This window comes from Protopterus annectens, chromosome 7.part0, assembly GCF_019279795.1.
Source record: "Protopterus annectens isolate FY-2018-M chromosome 7.part0, PAN1.0, whole genome shotgun sequence".
Taxonomy (NCBI): Eukaryota; Metazoa; Chordata; order Ceratodontiformes; family Protopteridae; genus Protopterus; species Protopterus annectens.
The window spans coordinates 746,834,595-746,845,776 of NC_056739.1; the positions used below are offsets into that span (position 1 = coordinate 746,834,595).

Genomic DNA, 11,182 nt, shown 5'->3' on the forward strand with positions numbered 1-11,182 from the left:
CCAAACACTCCTACCCTTCCTGTTCCTCACAAACACTCTAGCCTACTTCCTGCCTCCAACATAGAATCCCTACCTCCTCCACCACCTCTCTATACACACCACCCTGTAACCATTTACTGTTACCTATAATTAATATTTTTAACTACAGTAAATATGCATATCTGAACATAGTACAAATAAATTCCAATATATCATTCCCATTCACCTTATCCATAGTCAGGAACATCTTTACAGATAAAGTAGCAAGTACCCCCCCCCATATTTACTAACTCACTGTCTCTGCTACCGTCTCTTAACTAGAGGATACCAATTACCTGACCAATAATTCTTTGCCATACTGCAGCTCCCTAACACATAAAACAATAGCTCTTGCACTGGCCATACTCTCCATCACTTTTCTGTATCCGTATACCCAGCATTACTCTGGATCTTCGGGTCCAGAGATGATAAAATTTTTTGCCAGGGCTGGTGTTTTGAGTAATCTCTTCACCACTCACTCCATGTCCTCATCAGATAAGCTTCTGGAGGAATGAGTGGATAAGGAAGGAGATCTGCCCCAGTCCAAAATGGGCGATCTTAAGATAGGCGAGATGGGTTCCAGTTCTGGGGAGTGCCTTTTACTTGACACTTCTGCCTGCTTGGAGTATACTTTTGGAGCCGCAGAAGTAATGGTTGTGTCGGAACCGATGTCGCAATCTTTTTAGGTGGCTCAGTCAACAGAGCCAAAGAAGCCATTCATTTGGTAGACTGTGTCTTAGAGGAAGAAGGGGAGGAAGATTTGGAGCTCTGTCCTTTGTCTAAAGACTCCTGAAAGGCCCCTTTCATTAAACCCCTATCAATTAGTTTCCTCTCCTTTCATGGAGCACCCTGCTACTGAAGGCATGACAGTGCAGGGAACCTTTAATTATATCTCACTGAGGCAGTAGATGCAGCTAGTGGGGCCGTTTGTGACGGACATTTTCAGGGTACATCTATCACATTTTTTAAACCCAGATTGTCGATGCTCTTGTTTCTTTTGCTATTATCCAAGGTAGAACAGCTACAGACAAGTGAAGTCAAAACAACTACTAAAAGCAGAAAACTATCTTGTAAGAACATTTCATTTTTTTGACAGAAAAAAAGAGGGAAGGGAGTGGCTCTCAAACTTAAACAGTGCTCTCTAAACTAGGAAAGGATAGAGACAAGACCTAACACAGACTCACGATAACTGTTAAAGTAGAAGAGAGACAAAAAAATCAAGGAAACAACACTGAAAAATTATAAAATTAGTCTACTTATCCAACGAGCCAGCTAGCAACCTCAATGCTGGAGCGGCAAACGAGATCTGGGGATCTGGCCTAGAGCATCATGGGATAAGGGTTAGCCTCAAGCCAGTGGAAGCTCTCGAGTTTTAGTATTCAGCTAAGTCGGAGCTGAGAATGGCTTCGAACACAACCAGCAAGAATTACAGCAAGCTAGGACAAAGTAACATCATTGGATATCCGAAAATGCGCTTGGCGTACGAGTTGCATCAGTTATAACAAGAATTTAATAGTGTCATTAAATGCGTAATTTAGTGATGATAACATCCTGGTTTAAATGTTACCATCTTTCTTTAAACATTACCAAGTGTAAGGTGTTAAACTTTGGTCCTAGATAAACTTTGGAGCTAGATATGTGTGTTACTTTTGTGGGCTGTGGTATTAGATTTTGTGTAATATGTCTGCGAAAACTAGTGCTGATTGAGAGTCTGAATATCTGGAATGAGAATTTTAGGAAATCAGGAGGAGGGTGTTTTGTGTGGTGCAGTGAGATTTAAGACTGTCTGTGTGAGCGTACTGGAGAGTAGGAGTTTTTGGAAATTGTCAGGATGAATGAGGTTGGTTACGAGTGTATAAATGTAGTGAATGAGACAGGGTAACCAAGGATGCAGTTGGGATGACAGCAAAGCAGACATCAGTCAGCACGAGGAACATCCAGTTGGTGTGCACATGTGTGCACTTCACATGACTGATGTTATATTGCACATCATGTGACTGACATTATCTTGTGCAACAAGTAAGTGTAAATAAGACGGTATGTTTAAAATAGAAAGTACAGTTTTGATTAGAACATTCCGAACCTGAAATAACATAAAATATGCATGATGCATGAATGTATTTTTGAGGTTTTCAGCAAGTCTAAATAAGAGCGTGCACAGACATGGTGTGCAGGATAGGCAAATGAACAGTTTAACAACTAGCACTAGTGGCAAGGTGTTGCTAAGCGTATGACCTGGAAACAAGAAAAATATATTTTTAAGTAAACATTATAAATAGAAGATAAATGTCAAATGTGTAATTTTGACTTGTAGGCTTCTTCAGAAAGAAACTGAAAGATTAAAAAAAATGATTGCATCATTTTAGCCTTCATTTTCATTTTGAATAAATACATTGGGTTGAAACATTAGTTTAATTTGTTAATTTTTATTTGTTTTTGTTGCGTTGCACTCATGGATGCAGTTCAGACTTCATGTGAATACACCCCAAACTGTTCTTGCTGTGAGGTCCCTCCAGAAATTCTGTTCTCCAAGTGTAGAAATGGGTGACCTCAGTGGAAGTGCCATTTGACTGTTTTAAATTAATGTGTCAATTTTTTTCAATTTTTTTTTCTGAATTTGTGTTACAGTATTGAATAATGTGGTGTTAACCTGTAATTGTTTAAAAATGGAAACCTTCTCAGATGATGACACTGTATTGCTTCTTTCCGTAGGATACGCAGCTGACATCAAGAAGGATGCCTGCAGTGTCTAGTCTGATCCCTTCCCGTTTTCTGACACTTACCGCTCATTTAGTCATTGTCATTACCATCTTCTGGTCCCGGGTATGGCATAATTTGATGACACATCAGAATCTAGCTGTGTTCTTTGTCATGCGGAATGTTTGTTCTTGGTGTGTGAGTGCATGTCTATATCTATATTTGAACACTGTGCCCATTTTACAGTATTTCCACATTTGCACTGTTTTAACAACAGACTGCTAGTTATTTACTGTAGCTGTTCTATAATCATTGAATGTTGTTTTTCTTTTGCTTTATACAAAACACTTGTGGTTTTGTCCCTTAACACAGGAGAACAATGTTCTGGCTTGTCTTCCTTCCAGCTACTCTGTGGAGCAGTACAACAGCCGTGATACAGAGTAAGGTCACATTTTCATTCTGTTTAATGTGGACTATGATTTGTTTAATAATTTGAAATGTGTCTTCACAATTTGTATGAACCTGCTTTTGACTCCTATTGTTCACATTAGAATGCTTGGGACCAAACATAGATGTTAACTGCAAATTGTAGACTGTTTTTAAGAATCAAAACATTGCAGTCCTTTGTTCCCATAAAACCATCCATTCCTTTATCCGGGCACACAAATAATTTATTTATTTATTTATAGTATGTTTGCCAGGATAGTCCATTGGGCCACAAGGAGCCCATTTTCAATGGAGTACTGGGGAACAAAGCTCCAGAGAATTACAAATTACAGATTACATTTAGGATTTGAAGATTTCACATAGGAATAGCAATATGCAGTAGCACATGTATGGGAAATGCAAGAAGGCCTAACTATCTTTTATTAATGACTTTCATGACATCATTACAGTGTTTGTTGAGGTCAAAATTATGCAACAGTAATATCCCTTCTGGTAAGTAACCCCTTTTTGTGAAGCCCTCAAAAAGTGCCCCCAGAATTGGTTTCTGAGTATGCTAGGTCTGCCCTACCTATGGTATAATTACCCATTTTGCTTACAGTTGACACTAAGCTCTATGTTAGACTGTCACTTTTTTTTTTTTTTTTTTATCTAACCCATAAACATTCTTCCTGGATATGTTTGCAGGAATGTTCTTCAGCCTTCCCCAATATAATGCAATTCCTTGAGGCAGTATGTCCCAACCCTCGCCTCGTCCTTTCTGGACATTGATGTTCATCGTGTTACCCTGCTGCAGTCATCACACTTGGGTTATCCTGTCATCAGGCGGTCCCGCAGTCGGACGGATTTCCAAAGTCTTGGTCTGACGTTGGTTGCTGTCGCCTCATCCCTGATGTCAGTGCACCAGGGGTACATATATTGCAACCGACGCCGTTTTCTTCAGTCTTTCTTGCCGCGTGGTGCCTGAAGCAGTTCGCAAGTGCCAGTCGGCCGACTCCTGAGATTTTTCTAATTCGAATTTCAGACCGAAGTCTTCTATAAAGCTAAGTACCCCGTTGGGGAAACTTCTCTTCTCTTGCCTCAGACCGATGTCAGAAAAAGTTAACAATTGTATTTCTTGTGGGAAGCAAATACCTCATAAGGATTTTCATTCTTATTGCATACCTTGCCTAGGCCCTGATCACAACGTCACTTCTTGTCGTTTTTGTGCTAGATTTAATAAACTTACTATTAAAAGACCATTTGATTTCGCACAACACTTTTTTGGCAGAAAATTTAATTATAACATGCCGTCAGAGCTACCTACTACCGGCGTGCATAAAAAGCACAGGGATAAGGATTGACAGCCCAGGCCTAAGCCCGATTCCGAGGCCTCGGTTGATCCGGTCTCTGGTTCTCCGGTTATCAGTGAGGCTCCGACGCAGCCTCTGACTACCGCAGTTCTGGAACCCGAGACCGCTACGGATATTTTGACAGAATGTACTAGGCCGACGCAGCCTTTTACTTCAGGCCCTACCAACAATTTACCTTCTAAGGACGTCTGTGTTTCTGAAACACCATCGCCTTCTGAAGGCGTCTTCAGACCGACTCTTACAGTCAAAACATTTTCCAAGTCGAAGACTCCTTCCAAATTGAAAAAGGCTTCACTTCAGTCCCCTGTTCAAGGCCCTATGCCTAAGAAACAGATGCTCAAGATGGCTGAAGATTTGATTTCTCTTATCAGGGGTTCTCAGCCTCCTCCTGACAAAAGGCCTAGACAAGAGGAAGAATCTGCTTCCTCTGAACAACTGTCTATTTCTTCGGATTCCTCTGAGGACCAAGACTATTCCTTCTCTCCTTATGAAGATTCTGATGCTGAAGACTCTATTCCGTCAGCTTCCCCTCCGGAAGATTACTCTTTTGGGGAAACTTTACACACTATGAGGGAACATTTTCACTGGGAAGGTCAGGATTACTCGGATTCCAAGAAAAGGCTCAGTTTTTTTTACTCCCCCAACACAGACCTCTAGCCATCCCTCCTGTTTTGGACATTGTGGATGATGTCTACTTAAAATCCAGTTTCAACCCTGACTCTCTGCCTCCTGCCCCAGCCAAGCCTGACAGATACTACAGAGTTCCTGATTCCCACAGATTTCTTTACAAAAGCCCAGCCCAGTAGCTGACCCAGAGACCATCTCCCAGGGTCCCAAGGGGGCTAAAGCTTCCATGGCTAAAAATCCAGTACCTTCTGAAAGGGATTCAAGAGCACTAGACAGATGGGGGAAAAAGGTTTACATCTCAGCCACTTTAGCTATGAGAGCTCTAAACTGTCAATTTCATATGCTTAAGTATCAGCAATTTCTGATCTCTCAGTTAAAACAAAAGATAACCACTCTACCTCAACAACCTGAATTGAAAGAAGTACAGGATTTGTTGCACGCCACTGAGCAGGTGGGCAAACATACCTTACAATGGGGGTTTGATTCTTTAGAGGCCTCCTGCAGAGCAGCTGTCACTGGTTCAGTTATACGTAGGCATGCCTGGTTAAAGGAACAAAGTCTGCCTGATCATTGTTAAAGCAAAACTACTAGATGCTCCCTTACAGCAGGATGTTCTTTTTGGTGTTAAAGCAGAAGTTTTAAAGAAAATGGAAGATAAGGCAAAATCAATGCAGACAGTCAAGGATTTCCTACAGGTGCAACCCCCTCGCTTCGGCAGAAACTGGCCAACAAAAAATTGGTCCTTTCCAGCCACTGACAGGCCTCATAGGGGTAAATACAGGCGCCCAAGGGGCAGAGGACAACCACAAGCTCAGTATAAATCTCGCCAATGGGGCACTCCAACCCATAAGGGAGGAGAAGACCGGTCTCAACCCACCAGAAGGCAAACTCAATGACTTGCACCTCAGCTGGACAAACAAAGCTCTTTTGTCAGCCCCCCGGGGGGGAAACTAGCACTTTTTGCAGACAACTGGCACATGGTCACAAAGAACAAATGGGTCCTAGACATAATTTTATGAGGATCCAGATTCCACTTTCACACTTTACCAATAAAAAGAGGAATGCCAAACCTGCCACAAAATCAAAGGGCAGAGGCTCAAAAACAAATTACAGCTCTCGTGGCCATGAGAGCCATTCAAAGGATACCAACTCAAGAGCAAGGCCAAGGATTTTACTCAAGACTCTTCCTAGTACCCAGAAAAGAAAATGCTTGGAGACCAGTTCTGGACCTTTCAATTCTAAATACTTACTTACAAGTTCCCAAATTCAAGATGGTAACACTACAGCAGCTACTTGCTACTTCCCATGTTGGGCAAGGAAGCATGGCTGGTAACGTTGGACCTCAAGGAGGCATACCTGCATGTCCCTATCAGACAAAGTTGCAGAAGATACCTCCGTTTCATTGCAGGTTCAACCCATTATCAATTCTCTGCACTGCCCTTTGGCTTATCTACTGCGCCCAGAGTATTCACAAAATGCCTGGCACCAGTAATTGCATACTGCAGACAAAGAGGAATTCAAATATATCCATACCTGGATGACTGCCTCATCCAAGTAGAAAGAAAAGACATTCTCTTACAACATGTGGCTTTTGTAAAGCATCTTCTAAATTGTCTGGGGTACACAGTAAACGAAAAGAAGTCAAAACTAGTACCCTCACAAAAAATGATATTCCTGGGTGCCAGCTTGGACACAACGGCCCAGAAGGCTTATCTTACACCAGACAGGCAATTACAACTGACTCAATATTTCAAGACAATGGCAACAAAGACCCAATTAACTGCAAGAAAAATTTTGCAGGCTTTGGGCTTCATGGCATCTTGCATTCTGATAATACCATTTGCAAAACTGCATATGAGGAAATTACAATGGTACCTAAAAAGCGTATGGTCTCAACACAGCCACAGCTTGGACCCAGTGATATCGCTCATTCCCTGCCTTCAACAGGAATTTCTATGGTGGGCACAGGCATGTCACCTCAACAAGGGTCAGCCTTTCACCTTGCCCCCACCCAGGCAAACTATCACAACAGATGCTTCAGACTAGGCCTGGGGGGCACATATGGCAGGTCAATGCATTCAAGGCCTATGGACTGCAGAACAAAGAAAACTGCACATAAACCAAAAAGAGATGCTAGCTGTACAGAAAGCTCTGACAGCCTTCAAGGATCTACTACAGCCTGGACAACTGGCAATAAAGATGGACAACACCACAGTAATGTGGTACATAAACAAGGGGGCACTCATTCCTACCCTCTTTGCAGGCAAGCACTAATCTTATGGAACACAGCTCTGGCCTACCAAGTCCAGTTACAAGCTCACTTCCTGCCAGGACAGAAAAACACATTGGCAGACTACCTAAGCAGAAGCATCAAAGATCCCAATGAGTGGAAGCTAGACCCACAAATTTTTGCAATGATAACTCAAAGATGGGGCCTACCAAATATAGACCTGTTTGCCAGTCCTCAAAACTACCAGCTGACAAAATTTTGTACAAGGACATTCCACCATCAAGCTTGGAAAGTGGACGCTCTCTCCTTCAGTTGGAAAAACCTGACAGCATATGCCTTTCCTCCATTACCTCTTCTCACAAAGGTTCTTTTGAAGGTCAAGAAGGAGAAACCTCGAATGATTCTCATAGCCCCAGACTGGCCATGCCAGCACTGCTACCCGCTGTTGAAGAATATGGCTCACAGCCCACCATGGATATTGCCTCAAATACCTCATTTACTCACGCAACAAGACAAGCAGATTCTACACAGCCAGATCAAAACCTTAAACCTGGCTGCATGGCAAATCAATTAAGCATCCAACCAGCCCCTCTTTCACAAGCAGTACTGGATGTTATTCTAGAAGCCAGGAGGCCAAGCACCAGGAAGGCTTACTCGGACAAATGGAACAGGCTTTCTGCTTTGAACCAAGCTAAAGGCCAAGACACAACTCAGCCTCATATGCCTCACATTCTGCAATATTTAGCTAAGATGTTGCATAAAGGACTTTCCTTCTCCTCAATTAAAATCCATACTTCAGCTATTTCAGCTCACTACGACACAAATCCACCTTTTATTTTCAAATCCACTCCTAAGGCAGTTCCTCAGAGGGGCAAAAACATTAGACCACCTAAAAGAGCTACTACACCAACATGGGACCTCAACTTTGTTCTGGAAAAACTAACGCTTCCTCCCTTTGAACCAGCTTTTTCTGCAGACCTTCAGTTCCTATCTTGGAAGACTGCCCTGCTCCTGGCAATAACTTCTGCTAGGAGAATTTCTGAATTACAGGCACTTATGGCGGTAGAACCTTTCCTCATTTTTCATCAAGACAGAGTTTCTCTATGAACTAATCCTTCCTTCATGCCCAAGGTGGTTTCCAGTGTAGCTTTAAATCAAACCATCCATCTACCCACTTTCTTCCCCAATCCACAGAACAAAGGTGAGAGACTCCTGCATTCCTTGGACATTCACAGGCAGCTTTGATACTACTTGGATAAAACTACGGCTTTCAGAAAAACTGACCAGGTCTTTGTTTCCTATGCTACAGCTTCTCAAGGGAAGGCCATATCCAAGCAAACCATTTCTAAATGGATAAGCCATTGCATACGATTCTGCTATACCCATCATGGGAAACCAGTTCCTCCTACCATTAGATCCCACTCTACTAGGGCAACAGCTACCTCTACAGCCTTTCTCAGGGGGGTTCCTACCAAGGAAATTTTAGCAGCTGCAACTTGGAGTTTTGTACACATCTTCACCAAACACCATCACTTACCTCTTTATTCTAAGTCTAGAGCAGGCTTCGCCACTGCAGTTCTGTAGGGCCTCATTGCCTCCACTAACCCTGTATAATGCCTCCACCCTTCCTTAGCTTTGGGACTCAACCCAAGTGTGATGACTGCAGCAGGGTAACATGATGAATATAGTACAGTTTTGTACCTACCATAAATGTAGATGTTCGAGTGTTCACTCTGCTGCAGTCCAGGTTACCCTCCCTCCAACCCCTCTGATCTACTGACTAAATCTTTGCTATGTCTTACTGATGTATTTGCTTATAGCTGAAGTTTTTTTTGTGTTTGTACAGTGTTCTCACCTTTTGGTACAAATTTGGCTCACCTTTTTGAGGGCACCTGACATCTGGGGCAAGAAAAACTGAAGTAAATGGCGTTGGTTGCAATATATGTACCCCTGGCGCACTGACGTCAGGGATGAGGTGACAGCAACTGACGTCGGACCAAGACTTTGGAAATCCGGCCTACTGCGGGACCGCCTGACGACAGGATAACCCAAGTGTGATGACTGCAGCAGGGTGAACACTCTAACATCTACATTTATGGTAGGTACAAAACTGTACTTTCACCAGAGGGGTACTCCAAATAGGTCTTTTTGCCTCCCCTCTGAACAGAAATCCAAACGAGTTGACCACAAGCCCAAGGAAACTGATAAAGTATGTAACTATTTAATGAAGCGCTTTTCGTCACCAGGAATACAGTAACTTCTTCAGATACCATCCAAGTTACAAATCACTTTTTTTAAAAACTTTGTAAAACATCACATGATACTAGAAACCAATCAACCAACAAAAGTTGTTACATCACCACCAGAATTAAAGCGACAACACAATGAAGGGCTGTTATCTTATAAAATAGGTTCAATGTTTCTAGTTAAACAAATTAATGCCATAACAATAATAGCAAACATTGTCAGTACATAAGAGTATAACATCCGTTTGAACTAAAATCAGATGATTAATGAGAAAATGAAAATAAGAATAAAATTACACTAGAAATACTAAGTATTGTAGTAACTGCTACCCACCAACAACTAAAACAGATTTTGTGTGTTTAGACTCTTCAGTTTAAGAAGACAAGCTATGTTGCATGCTTCATTCAAACCTGGGTTGCAAAAGACATTTAGCCTTAGTTGCCAGATTAATTCACATTTCTCTAGGAGTTAGTTCCCTTATGTCCATCTCTAATGTCCATTTGAATCTGGTCAATAGCTTTAAACTTGCTTTAATTAGTTGGCATTTTTGCTCTCCAAAAGATTTTTAAGGTTAGTACCTCTTTTGAAAATTAAAATTGGTTTATTTCACAATTTTTTGACTAAAAAGTTGTCACTACTAATCAATTCCCAATTTTTAAATAAAATACATCTCACTTTAGAACTGTCTTTACAGTAAGTGGAGCATTTCTCCCTGGGCCTCTGCTGAAAACAGGCTCTGTGGAACCTAGTCGGACTTTCCCGGTCAACAAATGTTAAATAAATAAAAAATAAATAAAAAAGTGGTTATAAAACTAACCCCGGGATTCATGAACCTTGCGCCAGGCGCACGCATGGCGTAGGCGCCACAACGCCAGACATGGCCGCCAAGCGATTCAGGTACGATCCAAACCCACGTGCATCACCGGCGTACGCCGGAGTTGCGCCGCCTCCGGCGTAGGTATGTTAAATACCCCATGTGCGGTGTTGCACCATGCGAATGAAGGCAAGTAGCGATTCACGAAGTGGCGCAGGCGTAGCATAACAGCACGGCAATGTAAACCAAAAAAAAGGTTTACATATATCCAAACATGACATAGGAGTAACGGAAGGCTGCCAACGTCAGGTGTCATACTGGTGCAACATGGCAATGGGGAAAGAAACCGAGAATGTCAAAAGAAAACATGCAGAAAATGTAAATAACGACATAAATGTTATGTACGCAAAAACCACAGCAGAACCCCAGGACATGTCCGCGGAAGGTGAGGAACAATGAAGTAATATGACAATGTCATAAAAGAGCAGTATAAGACACATCAGCATCACAGCCACAATACTACACCATAGTATGAATGGAAAGCCACAACCACAGCCTAAGGGTTGCCAAGGAGTGGCGGCGGTGTCTGGCGCCGTAACCATGTATTAGTAGTCAATGCCATGCAAATGAGGCAGATAATACTGAATCGCAAAACCCCTGCCGGTGTAAAATTGCACCAAACGGCGCCAGCGGTAATACACCGAGTGGCCTAGAGGAATACCTGTCAATCGCAGAGGGCTGTCAAGGAAGCTT

The 11,182-nt window shown here is 42.3% G+C and overlaps 1 protein-coding gene across 2 annotated transcripts in view; it reads left to right on the forward strand.

Annotated features, from left to right (window-relative positions):
- Positions 1–2,730: 2,730 nt before the first annotated feature.
- Positions 2,731–11,182, forward strand: part of TMEM107 (transmembrane protein 107) — a gene marked incomplete at its 5' end in the record, with an annotated part of 310,992 nt that continues 302,540 nt past the window's right edge. For both annotated transcript variants that reach the window (XM_044077280.1, XM_044077281.1), the window contains 2 exon segments: positions 2,731–2,841; positions 3,088–3,155. In XM_044077280.1, coding sequence (XP_043933215.1) covers positions 2,755–2,841; positions 3,088–3,155 — 155 coding nt within the window.